General features: G+C 41.1%; 1 protein-coding gene across 3 annotated transcripts in view; it reads right to left on the bottom strand.

The window, feature by feature from the left end:
* Positions 1 to 272: 272 nt before the first annotated feature.
* KCNC2 (potassium voltage-gated channel subfamily C member 2) overlaps positions 273 to 17,815 on the bottom strand; it is a 175,287-nt gene continuing 157,744 nt past the window's right edge. For 2 of the 3 annotated variants that reach the window (XM_055328685.1, XM_055328684.1), the window contains exons 3-5: positions 8,815 to 9,742; positions 6,258 to 6,422; positions 273 to 1,242 (exon numbers count right to left, since the gene is read on the bottom strand). In XM_055328685.1, coding sequence (XP_055184660.1) covers positions 1,106 to 1,242; positions 6,258 to 6,422; positions 8,815 to 9,742 — 1,230 coding nt within the window. In that variant the 3' untranslated portion in view covers positions 273 to 1,105. Of the gene's footprint in view, positions 1,243 to 6,257; positions 6,423 to 8,310; positions 8,415 to 8,814; positions 9,743 to 17,815 lie in introns of all 3 variants that reach the window. The other variant, XM_055328686.1, reaches the window with a different exon arrangement.

Below are 17,815 nucleotides of genomic sequence, written 5' to 3' on the forward strand. Positions count from 1 at the left end.
GAACCATGATGATCTTTGATGTTTGCACAAAAACCAATCGATCGAAATAAAGAAAGGGGGTAAAAGGAAAAAGACATGAGAGCTTTGGGTGATAGTTGGCACTTTCCCTCTGAAAAGTATGACAAATCCGGGATTAAAAAATAATGATTATATATATATATATATATATATATATATATATATACATACATATATATGTATGTATATATATATATATACATACATATATATGTATGTATATATATAGTAGTGTAGTGCCAAGCGGGGTCTGCAGTGACACCGTGCAGGCCTGGCTGGCAGTTCCCTTTCCGTCCTGTGTCCTGCCCTCCCCGAGCCCTTGAGAGATCTGGCCTCAGCGCGTGTGACCAGTAACAACCTCTTGGCAGTTATCTGGGCGCAAACATCCAGAACGCCAGTACAGCATTTTTGAAGAAAAGTAAATCAAGACATTATTAAAGCAAATATTTCTTTCAAAGAATTAGGGAGAAAGAAAAAAGAAAAGAAACGAAAAAGATGCCAAGGAGAAACTGGCCCTGCCCGCCCCACAATCCCACACGCAGGACAGTGGACCAGGGCTTGCGTGTCAGCAGGATGGTGGGTGCATGGACATGGATCCTGAGCCATCCACGTCCCCGGGCTCTGTGACCTGGCTCTCGGGCGATGGAGACAAGGCGGTCCGTGCAGATGAGCTGAGCAAGGTCATGTGGTGTGCGATCAAGATAGGATCCCAAATGTCTTCCGAATGGTTTAGGGTCCCGAGAAACGAAGGTCCAATGACGTGATGGGCATTTGGAAGCACACGGTTAAATGTATCTCCCTGAAGACAGGTTTATGTGTCGGTGTTGGCCGGTGTGACCCCGACGGTCATCTTATTGCGAAAGGAGACCGGGGTCATTAAGGTGGAGGAGTAGCACTACTGTAGGAGATCTGTAAGCCGGGGTGAGATGTGTTAGCTACCCGAGTGGCGTCTGACTTCAAATAGCAGTGTCATGCAGGATTTAAACTGTGTCTAATGGAGCCTGGAGTGACTCTACTTTTAATTCTCTTCGAGGAGGGGTAACCAGCACGTGAATCCATACAACTTAGCCGACTGCTGCAGCTTGGTTTACAAAATAGATGGGATGGGAGATCGGGAGCGCCTTAGAGGACAAGGAGAGTTGTAGGGTGATGTGACTGGAGACAGCCTCAGAGCATTGCCTGCCAAGCCCGCTATGTTGTTTAAGCTTCGGGATTTTTCATATCCTTTCATGAAAAAATGCACAGACATCAGTTGAATCCAACCAGAAAACAGACACAGACAAACAGTACCATGCAGGATAATCAAAAGTGCTATTTCGAGTTCAAGGAAGAATTTTTTTTTTAACAAAGAATTCGATATTGAGACCATTTGTAACTTAAAAAAAAAAATAAAGCTCACTAGAGCTGTCATTTCCAAAAAGATTAAATGAGCTATCGCAAATTATAGTTGCAATACTTCAAAATGTATTCTTTCCCAAATTATACTTTGCATTGATGTGATTTTGGCATATGGAATACTAGAAATCTTTAAAGAATTAGGCAAAGCAAGTTAAGTAAGATATAAATTTGGCTAATATTTTTACATTTCAGAATATGCTTCTGAAAAACAAATGGGCTGTTTTTTCTTTCCATTTTTTATTATTTACTAAGCTAATCAGCTAACGTAATATATTTGGCTAATATATTTACATTATGCTTCTGAAAAACAAATGGGCTGTTTTTTCTTTTCATTTTTTTATTATTTACTAAGCTAGCAAGCATGATTAACTCCAAGAAGACAGCGTTATTTTTTTTTCTTAGCATATTTAGTCTTCCAGCTTTATACGGCTAAATGGATGATTCTTAAATAATGGCATTGGATGCCATTATCTAGGTGATGCGGGATGAATGCCTAATTTTAGTTCCTTGGATTAAAAAAAATAGGAAAGGAAAATAAAAGAAAACAAATGAAATAGAAGTTGCCTTATACTTTCAGCATGTAACGGTCTGAACTTGGTTACAGGAGGTTTGCAGTCAGCTCTGCTGCCGGGAACCGAGAGCCATTTGATCTCGATTCACTTTGTCGTTGTATTATGTCGCATCCTAGTCATGGATGCGTGACAGTCGTGGAACAGAACAGGAGATCTGCCTCCCAAGCTTTCACCCAGCGTTTTTCCTCCAGGCCCCTCTGGAAGGGTCGTGCACCTGCTACTTACTAGAAAAGGTCAGGGGCGGGTGGACGGGGCGGGTAGCACGCAGTACAGCCTGACGTGACCGGTCGTACAAGCAGGACAACAATGGACAAGCAGGCAGGAGGTCAACGTTCACACCGGCCCACTGGAAAACGTGCCGCAGAGCAAGGTGAGACCCTTGGCTGTTGGGCAGTCAACGCGGGGCAAGGACAGACAACCTGATGGACTTTGTCGCCCCGTGACCCAGGGCTCACCCCGCTGCTCAGCCCTCAGGGGCGTGATGGCCACGCAGGAAGGAGAGTGGGCCTCTGCTGCTTCCCCGTGCTCCTCCCAACGACCCCCTTTCCTGACTCTGTTTCCCAGAGCAGGACACACTGGGTGAGCTAGTGATCCCGTGATCTCTTAAGGGCCCAGGAGCAGCCTGGGCGAGGACTGCAGCACCTGCTCCCTGCAGGGTGGAGCTGCCCCGCGTGGGTACAACCCTCCCTGCTCTCACCTGTGAGCTCTCCGCACACTGCATGTCTTCTCTGAGCTTTCGCTGGTGGGAATTTGTGCCACCCGTTAACTATGGTACGTGCCCAGGACACAATTTCTGCTAGCGAGAGAATTATCTGCCCATGTGCTTTGTTAGCATGCGGAGAGACAGAACATGGGAGGTGAGAGCTATTTCATCCTACTCCAGTGGATGATGGGAAACTTAATAAGAGGATGTCTTAAATTATTAATAAAGAATTGCAGATAATTTATCCTTACATAGGGACCTCCATGCGCCTGGAGAGCTAGTTGTTACGGCTCTTCCGTAAAGTGATTGGCAATATGACTTGGGGACTTATAGGAAGAATAGTTCATCCTAGTTGGCCATGTAATCTAAAAATGCAAACTACACTATAAACATTGATTTGGTTTGATTAAAAGCAAAATGGTGAATATGCATGAACCAAAGAGGTTGTGAAGCTTATAAATCATTCATCCCTATAAAAATTTACACAACCTCCAAGTTCCCTCCAGGACCTCCAGAAAGGTAAAGATTTGCTTGGCAGGTTTCTATTAATTACACTAGGTATATGTAAATCTTGGTTGCCGTTCTAAATGTTCAGTTATTTTCCTGAAATACAGGTTTCTACAGAAAAATTATCCATTCTGTTTACAAGTTCTTTTACTTTTAGAAACTATAATTTCAGTGTTCATTTGAAAAGACTCCCTTCTAATTTAATAACAAGTATTTAATTAGTAAAATTATGAGTTATTCTTTTAAATATATATATAGTTTTTATTTTGCAGGTTGATTTGTGCTAGAAAATTTGATAAGGTTTTTGCTTAAGCAGACTTTTATTGAGTGGAATGGTTAAAAATATAATTCATGAGAATTAACAATGTTGAACCGAGTTGGAATTGGCATCTAAATACATAGTGTGCATTTTATATGGTTCTTAAGAGCATGTGCTTGTTTGGGGTGATATTGAAACTGCTTCTCCGTGTACTATCAATGGGTATGTTTTTGTGTATGAAAGATGATTTTGTAAAAACTTCTGCATAAATAAAAACATAGGTCCTAAATGCTGGGAGTTCACTCTCATAGGGAATCCATAAATTTTCTTAATGTAGGACCAACTATACTCATACATGTTGGTAGAAAAAGAATTCAGTGGGAATCTGGCAATTTCTTTTCATCTTTCTTTAGAACTCTAAAAATCAAATCAGTAGAGATGCCAACTTGAAAGATAAAAAAGGGATCCTATAGGAAATAAATGTCTGAATAAGAATAAGAGGAGAGATCTATAATCTCCATAGAAAAGATCAAAAGAAGAAATGAATGGATTCCTGATAAATATAACAAGACAACACACTAAAAAAATTAAGTGAGGTTAACCCAAAATGCTATGAGGCCTCGGGGTGGTGGTGGTGGGGGGAAGCACAAGGTATAAAAAAAACTAAGCAAAAATTAACAAGGAAGTTGATTATGGTGAGAAATGACAAAGAATAAAAGCCCATGGATGAATTTTCAAGGATACGCTTATTGATAAAGAGAATTTTACATTTGTAAAATAACATTTCATGTATAACTTTTCCATACAAACTAAATATCTCATTAATTGCTTTGCTCATGAAACGTTGCCATTTTACAGAAAAATTCTCTATGATATAAAATTCTATAAATATACAAAATCTCTATAATTCACAGTGCTCTATAATTTGCGAAGTACTTTTTTCTTATATCCTTTGACAGTTTAGAATTCATAGTATCGTCTAACAGTGGAAGGAACAAATTTTAGCTAAGTTCTTAAACATGCAACAGTTAGTATAAATACTGCATGTGATACGTTTTAAGGTGAAGCTCAAAAATATATGTCAATGTAACCACATACTACACAGAAATACATATATACATATGCATATATATACATATAGTGAGTAAAGATAATGTAGTTAAAAATATGTTCTGTACAAGAAATCATTAGTCACATGCTACGATCATTATTTAATGTATGTATATATATCTCGCTCAAGTACTATGATAGGACATGAACGCTTCGTAAAACATTTTAAAAATTGTTCTAGCTCTTAATATTTAAATGCATTAAAAATACATAAAATTAGCAAACAAATCGATTAAGCCTATTCAGATCACTGAAATACATTTTGGTGCAAATAATAGATGCAGAGGAATGGAAGTGATCGAAGCGAAGCGGGGCATTTAAAACATTACGTACTGAGGAAATAAAAGGCGAGTCTCTCTCCTCTTTAGAGACTCAGGGGTGTGAGACAGGACAGACAACACAAAATGTTCAGGAGCAGTGAGAGAGAAGCACAGAATGGGCAATGGGATGTTTCAAAGAGAGAAGACATCACAAAATAAATACTTAAGGCTTAAAATGTTAAAGCGTTCAATAGAGAGAACCCACAATGAATAGCAGAGAAGCACAGAGTGTTCCTAAAAGGCAGTTGTGCCGGTGTGAAAGCTTTGGGGTGGCTTTGCATGAACACTCAGTCCCTTGCATCCCCAGGCCCTAGAGCTCTGGTCGGTCAATGAGCAGAGAAAGCACCAGGGCCAGAAGCCACTGGGATCGTCAGAGTGGGAAGCGACAACGAGGCATCAGCCCTGGGACAAGGGTGCCTGATAGACGTCACAGGACCGTTTCTTAAGGGGGGGACAAAAAGGTCCCATTGTCCCGGGGCCTCGTAAAGTTCACGCAAAACAGAGACAAAAAAGCAGCACCTGGGGCACAGGCATGACCGTGGCGTAATCTAGAAGCCTGGGAGCTCGGGGCGGGTTGGAGCGTCGATGGGCTTCCGAACCAGGATGCCAGCCCACAGAATGTATTCACTCAACAAGTATTTACTGAGTGTCTTCTGTGTGTCAGGCACAGGTTAGTGGGGGTCGGAGGTAGTAATGGACTTAACACTATTACTCTTGTCTCAAAAAGGAATCCTGTAGCAGGTTTTCTGGGTCCGTGAGCAGTGACGGGGTGTGCGACTCTGCAAGGCCCACGATTCAGGGCCTCTCCGGCTTCCCAACTCAGGTAAGTCACAGCCAAAACCGCCCACATGCTGGACGGGGGACTTACTCATAGTGTGGCTAACGCCTTTCTTTGGGGGGGGGGATAAAAAAAAAAGAAAAAAGCTTCTCGTTCTATCAATTACTTATCAAATATATGCATAGAGTGAGTGCATAGAGTCAATTAGTGATATGCATAGGGTCAATTAGTGAGTTTCGTTACCTGTAGTTAAAAAATATGACTTTTGAAGACTGTTAATTATGTTAATTAGGTGAATGACCTAATTTCTGAACACCCGTTACAGTTCTTCCCATAGACAAATGGAAGCCAAACATATAAAGGAAAAAAGGAAGAGTGAAATGCCTTTCATATGGAGCGACCAAGCTACTACCGGAGAGGCGGTTATGACACGTGCTTTAATGCCAATAATGAGAGAAGAGGCGACGAGGAATGCAAGGGAGCGCGTGCAGCCTTTCCTAGGAAGCGACCACAGAGCATTTGCATCACTCGGTATATTCGCAACACTTAATCTCTAAGTCACCTGTTAGGATCTGATGAAACACACGCCTACCTTTCCTGATCCCTCCGTCAGAAGCACACGTGTAATCACCTGTCGTCAGTAGAAAACATGTTTCCCCTCTTCCGTTTTTGTCTCTGGTACTAGAGCGTCTGATGGGGAGCCTTTCTGGGGGTGATAATGGCGGCTCACTTCCTGTACTGTCGTCACCTGATAACACTGGTCACAGCACCATGCCCATTGACAGACAGTGATGGATGAGGAAATGAGACAGTACAGAGAGTTTACACTGAAGGTCCAGAGTACGCGCACTCCAGATACAAGAACACAGTCATCACATCACGATAAGAGAAAGGGTTTTCATCACTCGTTACAAAAATTTACACGGAGCAAAATGGAAAACGTATTGAAAAGGAGGGAAGTGTTCTTTGGGGAATGTGAATTCCATGTTTAGATTCCACTAGAAAATGAACTTCTGCAGAATTATTCACATGGGGGTGTGATAATGAAGTAACAGACGCATTGATATCTTACGGTTTTTTTGATGTGCCATCTAGTTATTGTGAATTAGAATCTTTAAAAGTGGAGCCTAGGGCAGCTCGGGTGGCCCAGCGGTTTAGCACCGCCTTCAGCCTAGGGCGTGATCCTGGAGACCCGGGATCGAGTCCCGCGTCGGGCTCCCTGCATGGGGCCTGCTTCTCCCTCTGCTTGTGTCTCTGCCTCTCTCTCTGTCTCTTATGAATAAATAAATAAAATCTTAAAAAAAAAGTGGAGCCTATTTAAGGGAAATCTCCCAGGCACCTGTTGGTCTTTGGAGCTGACACATGCTTTTAATATTTGCTAGAATTTTAATAAAAAATAATCCCAAAGCTCACTTTTGTGTCCAGGTTCTCCATTTGAAGCGGAAAAAAAAAAAAGTGTTTCTGAGCATCACGATGGAATAAGATCAACTTCTCCAAATGCCCTTGAAACAACTGCTTGCCCGTATGTGCTTGCCAAAGATGCCTGCGTCCTCTTGGCCTAGGTGCTCGCTTATTGTGTTTACCAGGCTGAGAGCGTGCTCTTGGTCCGTGCCCTTCACAAGGACTCGGCACAAGCACCCCGAGAACAGTCTGCTGAGACCAGCAGCACCGGCTACGCCCCACCTTCTGGGAAGTCCTGCTTGGCCTGAGGGTTTTCAGATACATTCAGATACACTGCAAATTCAGAATTTGCAGAACAATACACTAAGTGAGCATTAGGATCTTTATGAAGGACATCTGTACGAAGCATTTTAGTTCTGGCCGTATGTTTCCCCCATTCACCTTCCTTAAACCTCTGAAAGCTCATGAAGGAACATATGTAGAGGTTACCTGCCTTTTTTGGTTTTTTTTTTGTTTGTTTTTTATTGTTGTTGTTTGTTTTTTTTTTGTTTTGTTTTGTTTTGGTTTTTGGTTTTTGGTTTTTTTGTTTGTTTTTTTGTTTTGTTTTGTTTTTTGTTTGTTTTTTTTTTTTGTTTTGGTTTTGGGTTTTTTTTTTTTTTTTTGCTTGCCTTGTGTAATTGGTGGTTATTTCTAAATTATGCCAAAAGTATTCATAGGGGATTATCGTAAATCATCGTTCTACAAGAGAAAGATTAAATATATCTAAGTCATGGTTATATAAATAGATCTTCAGTTTTCAGAGTGGGCTGAACGGTGATCAAATTGTTTAATATACAGAATTATTTCATCAGTACCGGACACAAGAGCGAGCACATTCCTGACTATCCTCTTGGCGAAATGAAAGTTTATAGGCAATGTCCTCTGAATTATCTACGGCAATGGAGAGGAGTAGGGATTTAGCATAAATCGCCCAAAACTCAGTTTGGGAGGGAAACAGAGAGCAATGCCTCGTGCATTCAGAGGGAAATCCGCAGGGAATTTCAGCTTTGCCACTGACTAGACAAAGCAGATCATCTACCTTCAGAATAAGGGTGAATTTATTATATCACGAAGCATCTTACCCAATCTAAAGGGATTATACTGAATCTCCCATCTAGGTTAACAATGGCGAAAATGTAATCAACCCTCTAGAATATTCCTAGGGAGGGCTTTCGTTGTCAGAAAGGCTGTCTTGCATACCCCACCTTTTTGGTGCTCAGGCTATTGAAATACAAGCACCCGTTGTTGTTGAGTAACTGCTTCCTGTGAATTCGGGTGAGATGCATGGCTCCCCGTGGCAGGGATAAAACTGAGACGAACACACCAAGCCAAACGACGAGGAAATCAACATTTTGAGAACGAAAGATGGAAAATGGCCAGTTATCGTACCATCACATCGTGCAGGGGAACAAAGAAACATCGGCACAAAAGCAACAAACAGGCAAAAGAAAATATTGGCACCATCAGCAAAGGGCATTCCCACTAAAGCAGGAAAACTCTATAGACGGGCTGTGCAGGCCTCTACTTGGAATCCACCCAGAGAAGCTACGATCCAGCTGTCTCCACGCCTGACACGAGCACATGGATCGTGAAGAGATAGAACCGAAAACTCAGAAATGTTTGCAGACAATGAGAATGGTCGCCTCCTCCCTGAGGGACGTACTGGTCTATGAGGTGTTCGGTGGCATGCACCTGAAGTTGTGCCTTACCTGATCTGTTATGTTCCAGAAGCCGGTTGTCCTTGCCCAGACAGGGGTCACCCTGTGTGCTGTTGCAGGCCATGTTTAATTCTGTCTTGCAAAAGGTAGGCGAGCTTGCCTGGGGGGCGGGAGGGATGTGCTTCTTTCTCTTCCTTGGAAGTTTCTGCTTCGCCATAGCCAAGGAGTAGTACATTCCAAAGTTGTTGACGATGACCGGCACAGGCATGGCTATCGTCAGCACCCCAGCCAGGGCACACAGGGCTCCCACCAGCATCCCCGACCACGTTTGGGGGTACATATCCCCGTAGCCCAAGGTGGTCATGGTCACCACAGCCCACCAGAAGCCAATTGGAATGTTTTTAAATTGCGTGTGCTCGCTAGCTGAAGGGTCGTTAGGTTGAGCTCCTACTCTCTCGGCATAGTAGATCATGGTAGCAAATATCAAAACTCCTAGAGCCAGGAAGATTATCAGCAGCAAAAACTCATTAGTACTGGCTCGAAGAGTGTGTCCAAGCACCCTCAGACCTACAAAATGGCGGGTGAGCTTGAAGATTCTCAGGATCCTCACGAACCTTACCACCCTGAGGAAGCCAAGTACGTCTTTAGCAGCTTTGGATGACAGCCCACTGAGTCCCACCTCTAAGTAGAAGGGTAGGATGGCCACAAAGTCAATGATATTCAAGAGATTTTTGATGAATTCAAGTTTATTAGGGGAAAAAATGATACGGACTAAAAATTCAAAAGTAAACCACACCACACACACTCCTTCTACATACGTCAAGGCAGGATCCGTTTCGATTTCGTATTGCAGAACAACACTCGTGCCATTGATGACTGGTTCTGTCTTGTTTTTAACAATATTGAAAGCTTCGTGTGTCTCCAGGCAAAATGTTGTGATTGAAACCAGGATGAAGAATAAAGAAGCAAAAGCAATAAACTGTAGGGGGGAAAAAAAGAAATAAAAAAAAAAGAAACAGAGAGAGTGATCTGAACTATCATATACTTTGATCCAAATCTAAGAGCATCGATCCCTGCAGGTGGAAAAGAATAAAAGCACATTTGGAGATTTTGCTTGGGATGTCACTCAAGTGAAAGAAGAGATGCGTAGGTATCGTTAATTAGAGTTGCACACACAGTGCGTTTCGAGTTCTGTTTTCTGGTTATATAGGTAAAAACTTTTGCTTTACGTTGGAAAATAATTTCTTGACTCTTTTGTATAAGAAAATACACCTGTTAAAAGAGCATAAAAATCAATCCAAAGCAACGTTAAAGGGCAACAGACTGAAAAAAAAACATAAAGTAAATAAATGTACAGTAGCTTTAGATAATTGTTTCCGATCCTAGAAATCCTCACGTATCAGATCAAGTTTTACGTCTTATAAACATTAAGGTGCTGTCCACACTGGTGGGAATATGGAAGCCGCTTGAATGTAACTGTAGGTTTTTAACCAAAAATAAAATGTTGATGTTGTCGTTAGGTAGGGAGAGGAAAAAAACCATTGTGGGGGTGGGGGGCTCTGTTACAGTTAAATCATATCAACTTAAGGTGGAGACTTAGCCAAAAGAACAGACCTAGAGAAGACTAGGCGACAAGACTGAAGAGAGAGAAACAGAGTCGGGAACAAAATAAAAGACAATTTTCCTTCTCACCTGAAAAAGAACTCCCAAGTGTTAGAGGAACGGGCCATAAAGTTGCAGGGTTTATTTTATTCAGCTCTTTCTATCCTGTTTCTTTAGCCAGTCCTAGGGGGACACACACACCCACTAATCCAGAATGGTAATAGCCGGAGCTCTCCCGCACATACTTCTTACCCCAGGCCGGCCCCTCATTAAGGCAAATCACACAATCAACTCATATCAGGCCTCGGAACCACCTACTGCCGCTGTCATCCTTCACAGTTCTGCGGTGTCAGCACGGAGGTCAGGCTACATTTCCAAGTCATAAGATGCAAAGCGATACCTAAGGCAACCAACCTGACAAGCGTTGCCCCCAGTTGTGTTAACCACCAAACTCTCACATGATGAACACAGATATGTCGGAGAAAAATGTACTCCTCTTGGGAATCACAGATTTCCCAATAGTCAAGATCTGAAAACGTAAAACCCGGGGCTGAGTGAACGGTGCTGGTGCGGACAGTAGGCAGTAGTTGCTCCGTAATGCTCTCGGACTTAGCATGAGTGATGAGCACCAAGACTGCCCCTCAAACATCCAAATTCACTCATTCTTTAGGAGCAAGAGGTCATCAGTCAAGCACAGGGTAACCCTTTTTCAGAAATAATGGGGCGTATCCAAGTCCCGCACCTGTCCCCTAATTGCTATTCCTCACCCGCGCCACTGAAAAGATCTAAGTTTCAAGAAAAGATTGAGACAACGTCCTCCTTTTCCTGGTAGAGCTTCAACAGAAGAGACATATGAAAGGAGGAAGGAAGTCCTAGGACGGTGGCGCCCAGCCGCCAAGAGTCACCTCAAGCTCTGAAATTGTTTCTCTGCGGAGTAGAGGTTAGTACCTCGCTCCTGTAGGAGTGTAAGACACGCCGCTCTCATGGCTTTGACTTACGTCCCCAAGCACGCCTTCCAGGTTCCCTTGGCCTTGACATTATGGGTTCCCTCACATCTTTCCCAGACGTGATGCAAGAGGTTAACGTGTTTTCGCCCAGCTTTCTTTTTTGTGCAAATAAATATATAGCTCTTTGTCCACCTACGTTCATGCAGTGGACTGAGTGGGACCTCCCCACATTGCTCTTTCAGGATCTGTCCCGGCTTCCTGGCCTGCTCCCATACCACAAGGGCAGTTTCCCCCTGTACTTTGACGCTTGTCGGTACGAAATGCTGAGGCCTGCTGCGATTGGACATTTTCCTACTCTTCACTCATTCATTCAACAAGCATGAATTAGGTGCCTCTCAACGTCAGGCCCCAAGACGAGGGCTTTAAGGTAACAGTAGTTAGCAAAACGCAATGCTTGTGTTTGAGGAATTCACAATCTATTAGGGACACAGACATTAAATAATTAACCACAGAAAAATTATATAATTACAATTGTGATAAATGCAATGAGGGATAGAAAGGACCAAAGGCGGGCTTTATTTAGGGGTCTTGAGGGATCATAGAAACCTCTGCCAAAATGTCACCAGACTCAAATTGGAGGGATAAATGAAGGTTGACCTGATGGAAAGGGGTGGCTTGTATATAGCTCAGTGGGAGGTTTTAAAAAAATACGGACTTTTTCAATCTCACTTCACTTTCTTGAGCAATGGGTTTACTGGGACACCACAGGAGCAGCAGGTCTTCCAAATCTGCCTCTTTTGCATGAAAACCCAACATAACGCAGAGACCCCGGTTTTTTTCAAGGCTAACCTCTTTTTCTGAAGAGCTTTAAATAAACCAGAAATATTGCCTGGGTTTTAAAATAAGACTGTAAGGTGACTCTAGAGCAGTTTGTTTGCTGGTGGCGCTCCTCAGACCTTGTTGGCCTACTGGGAGAGCTTTAGAATTCACTTAGCTTATTGTATCAGCCCTGTTGTTGGGGATGCAGTAAAAATAAAAGATAAGTGTTTTTAATTTGAAGCACCATGTAAATACTAGAAATCATTATTACATATATTTTATTATACTGTAAAAATATATAATTAGTACCTCAATGAGAACTACTAGAGCCTGATGTTCATGCTCATTACATGAATTATCATTTTGTCAGAAAAAGTCAACAAAGTCAGAAGGTACCACCCTTGGTGGTTGGAATTTAAATAACATGAATTATCTTGTTAAATTACCCATTTTACCCACCCACATTCTTAGAAAAGGAATTTGGTCACATTCATTGGAACATACCTGGGGAGCTCACACAAATGTGAATTCCTCACCGTCCATGTCGGACATCGACACAGATTCTCTTGTTTGGGGAGAGGGAATTTGCATTTAACAAGTGTTCATGGTGATTGCTATGAAAACTAAAGTCTGAAAAACACGGTTTTGGCGTTTCTCAATTTGAGAATATAAGATTAATAATTCATTATTAAATGCGTTGGAGAAGTTTCTAAATTACAAGCATTTGTAGACTTTTTAAAAAATCTTCTAAACCTTAATAAGAATAGCTCACTAACTCCTGTATCATAGGATGTTTGTGCCTGTGTGTGTGTATTTGTGTGTGTGCTGTGACATAATTCTGGCTTCTACACGAATATTGGTGAGTAAACAAAGCAACTGAATAGCCTCTAACTACATGTAATTCTAAGACACAAAGCTTTGAAAACCAGATTTTGACTGTTTTTACAAGTCACTCGGAACTTGAATTTATCAATATTTTTGTTAGCATTATTTAAGGAAGCCCACCATGATTCTGTACTTGTATTATTCTTCACGGTGATTTGTATCATTCCGTATATCATTCGCTTTTAAGGACTTCATAAATCAGTCAGGATGTGATAATAGTATAATAGGAATCATAAAAAGAGTGTGAAAACAAACAGTCATTCTGGGAGAGACACATTAATCTCAGAAGTACAATATTATTTTGCTTTAAAAAAAACAAGCTAGATAAGCCATTTCTTATGTATGAAGACTGAAGACACTACAAGGTGTGGCTTAGGGCGAGAGGGCTAGAGGGCTCTACCAGAGGACAGAAGTACTCTTCACACACAAAAAAAATCAAATAAATAAATAAATAAATAAATAAATAAATAAATAAATAAAAATTTAAAAATAAATAAAAATAATTAATTAATCAAAAATAAATTAAATAAATAAATAAAAATAAATCAAATAAATAAAATAGATAGATAGATAGATAAATAAATAAATAAAAATAAATGAAAGAAAGAAAGAAAGGAAGGAAGGAAGGAAGAAGTACTTCACAATAACGTGGCGGGAAATTGGAAGTTGTCCTCTATCAGCTTAAAAGCGGGAAGTTGGAAGAAAGTTGAAACCTGGACAGAAATGAGGAAGGTCTCTAAGGAGGATGAAAAGCCCATAGTGGGAGGTGGTAAGCAGGGGCGAGGCCCCTGTCTGGGCGCAGCAGCAGAACTTTGGGACGCAGACGGACTGTATCAAATTTAAGACGATGCTTGCTGTGTTACACCTTCAGCCAAGGGTGGTTGTACACTGACGGTGCTCTGAGTGGTGAAGGTATTGGGCCAAAGGAGGAAAAAAAGAGGGGAGCACCCAACCATGAAGACAACATACACAGTGAGGATCAAAGGCATTGGAGAGTAAAAAATAAGAGTAAAAGGTAATCAAGAGAAAAGTAGCCCTTGTGAAAGTATTTGGAGACATTGGGAGAGACAGATTGGCCCTTGTAATGAAGAACGGGAGCCTAGTTTATTAGGGACTTAGTCCAAGTATCAGACGAAAAGGTGACCCCAGAAGCCTTGAAGGCCTACAGTCATCCAGACCTTGGACTCCAGTATCAAGGAGTTTATATATGTCACTTGAACCTAATTCTCAGAGATTTGGATACAGAAAATGTCTTCTTTTTTTTTCTGACTCACTAAGTTAAGCTGAAATGGGTAAATATGAGGTTAGATTAAATAATATTAAGAAAAGGAAATTTATGGGATGGCTGGATGGCTCAGTGGTTGAGCATCTGCCTTCAGCTCAGGTCATGACCCCGGGGTCCCAGGAACAAGTCCCACATCAGCCTCCCTGTAGGGAGCCTGCTTATCCCTCTGCCTGTGTCTCTGCCTCTTTCTCTGTATCTCTCATGAATACATAAACAAAATCTTTAAAAAAAAAAAAAGAAAGAAAAGGAAATTTAAAAGGAAAGAAAGGGGGAGAAAAGAAGGTTTTATTTGTTTTTCTCCTTCACTGAACCGGGAACTCTTTAAGGACTGGAATTATGTCATATTCATTTATGTACCAACCAACTGTACAATATTTTTGCAAACTGTTTAAGGACTGGTACAATATTCTTCTACCAACTGCTTCTGGCACAGTGGATGGATAGGAGGATAAAATAATAAATTAATTAACAAAATAATAAGATAAATCACATTCTACTGGGAATAAAAATGATCTGAGAAAAGAGAAACAACAGAAATGAAACCTTAAAATATGCACATGGATGCAAAAAAAAAAAAAAAAGCCAAATTTACAGCAGGGGCAAATTGAAACGGTCCTAGAGGTGCAAAGGTTCCCATTAGTAGCAGTTCTGTTAATTCAGTTAATGGCACCTTATCAAGGAGTCGGGGAAGAAAATCACATTGCCATCCCTCTCTTTCTCTTCCCCCCCTGTGATAGGACCACAAACTCTCGCGGGCACTAAACGAAAATAAAATAAAGCATGTTAAATAATTAAAATTTAGAAAGCTTTCTAGAAGGTGTTATCATGCAGACTGAATGCATATCCTGCCCAGCAGTTGAAGGGACACAGGCTGCTCTAACACCAGCTGGCGGAGGCGACCAGCAGCCTTTGCTCTCCGTAAGCCCAGTGCTCAGGACTGGCCAAGGGCCCAATACTCTGCTTTAGTTCAGTTTAGTTTTATTTCTCATCAGCAGCCATGGAGAGGAAGGCTTCCAAGTACAGTTCTACAGAGAAGGTATTATGTGAATCTACCGCAGGTCAAAGATTTAAGTAGATCTCCACAGAAGTAAGACGGGGCAAAAGCAGGCCATATTTTGTTTCATCATTTTCTCTTCCCTCGTAGCATGAAGATGAACATACCCGAATGCTATAACTGGCTCCAAAATGCCAAACACGACAGGGACCGGACTGATCAAGGGGTCTTTCTCTGGGCACCGCTGCCAGCCCAGGATCACTGACGTAGCAGTTTTCACACATTTTTGTTACCGATTCTACGTGTCCACAAATTGTGCAAAGAGAAGAACGTAACACCTATTGCTTAACTAACCTTAGGAAGGTGCTCAGATCTTGTGACATTAGTGAAGGAAGATATTTCTGAAATATGTAACTTGGCATGTAAAAATTCCACTGGCTCCAACACAAAATCTGTCCTTTAAAAGTCACCTCAAAAAGAGAGAAGAAGAAAAAAAAAAAAAAAAAGGAAGGTCACCTGGGTGGCTCAGTGGGTTAAACATCCAACTCTTGATTTTGGGCTTAAGTCATGATCTCAGGGTCCTGAGATGAGGCTCATGAGGGACTATGCACTGAGGGTAGAGGTCATCTAAGATTCTCTCTCCCTCTCCCTCTGCGTCCTACCTCCCATACACGCTCTCTCTCTCTTTAATAAATAAATAAATAAATAAATAAATAAATAAATAAATAAATAAATAAATAAATTTAAAATTTAAGAATTTAAAGTCACCTCATCCTATTATTTCCCAATTAAAAGCATCAACCTAAAAATAAATAAATAAATACAAATAATAAAAAAGTCAACCTGTATCTTAAAGGGGGAAAAAGACTTGAAGAAAAATTAAACTTATTCCTATTTAAAAATAAAAGTCAATGGGATAATTTAAGAATTAGAAATTAACGTTTTTTTAAGACAAGTCACCTAAAACACAGACTGTGCCATAGCCCCTGAAATCCAATCCTTCCATGGGAATCCAATCATCTTGAAGGACTGGAATTCATGGGCCATGGCAAAGAAAAGCCTGAAAGCTCTTCTTGTCCTTGACAGTCACCTTGAAAAGAGACTCCTCAAATCAGGAAATTGAGGACAGTGGCTTTCACCAATTAAGGCTGTGAAAATAGCCATCGATTTGATGAGACGTTTAGGAGGGAGGAGTTTTCTTTCCTCTTTGATTTCCTCTCACTTGTAAAAGATGATGAACCATCACTCTGCTTTGAAATGATTTCTCTCGCTCTGGCATCTTGCGGGAACCCCATGTACTAAAACTGAATGATTTATCAGGGTTATGGTTGCAATACTTTGTCTGAGATCAGCTTTAAAAATCCTTTGCACATAAATACTGATAAACTTGGGACGATCAGGGTTGTGGGACCCCTTGAGTTTCGCAGCCAAGGACGTTAGGTACATTGTTCTGGGTTATTATTCACGGGAGCAATTGGTTAGGATCTCTCTTGTCTCAGGGAGCTAATGCTCTGTAAAGGGATCTTAGCATAATAGTCCCAATCAAAGATTGGGAGGATGGTTTTATTTTTATATACTATTAGGATTGCAGGTGGCGGGGGTGGGGGGTAGTGGAGAGAGACAGTTTTAACAGACACTTGCTGCCTTAAGAAGAGTGCTCAATTTTCAGATTAAGCTGTGAAAGCTTGGGGCCTCTGGGTGGCAAAGTCGATTAAGCGATTAAGCGTCTGCCTTCAGGTCAGGTCATGATCCTGGAGTCCTGGGATGGAGCCCACGTCGGGGTCCCTGCTCAGAGGGGATGTGAAAACTTCAGAGCTCATAGTGTAGAGTAGGAATGAAGATCCTTGGAGTAACTATGGAGGAAGATCCTAAACTGCAAAGATTGGCTGTTACCAACTTTCGCCCCAAGTCAATTAAGCCAACTTGTATTATCATAAAACTGCCAAAATACTGTATCTGGTTAAATGGGAGAAGGGTTGGCTTTATTTGCCTTGTGTACCCACCTTGCCCTATGATGCGTGTAGTTACAAAGAATTGTAACACTTAGTTAAAAAAAATACACACACACACACACACAAAGGAATTTGTTTTTGCAATTCCACATAAAGTATATCTATTTTTAGTTTGCATTTTAGGGACAGTATATATTTTCCAAACAGAAATGCTTCACTTCCATTTTGCCCATTCTACTTTTCTCTCTTAATTAAAAAAAAATAAAAAATAAAAAATAAAAGATGAGCAAGGACTTCCAATAATGAAGAATCAGAGTTCATAGTGCTACCCAATCCAAAATTTCCACTTTTAGGAATTTACTCTGGTAAAATGTGTATAGTAAAGTACAAGGATATATGTAGAAGGACATTCACTGAAGCATTATTTGTCAAAAAAAAAAAAAACAGTAAATGTCCATGAGTAATGGTATGTCCACAATATAGCATTACAAGGAATGAGGCAGCTAAGCATGTCCTGACATGGGATAATATCCAATGAAACATATTAAACCATAAAGGAATATGTTTG

This window comes from Nyctereutes procyonoides, unplaced genomic scaffold, assembly GCF_905146905.1.
Source record: "Nyctereutes procyonoides isolate TBG_1078 unplaced genomic scaffold, NYPRO_anot_genome, whole genome shotgun sequence".
Lineage (NCBI taxonomy): Eukaryota > Metazoa > Chordata > Mammalia > Carnivora > Canidae > Nyctereutes > Nyctereutes procyonoides.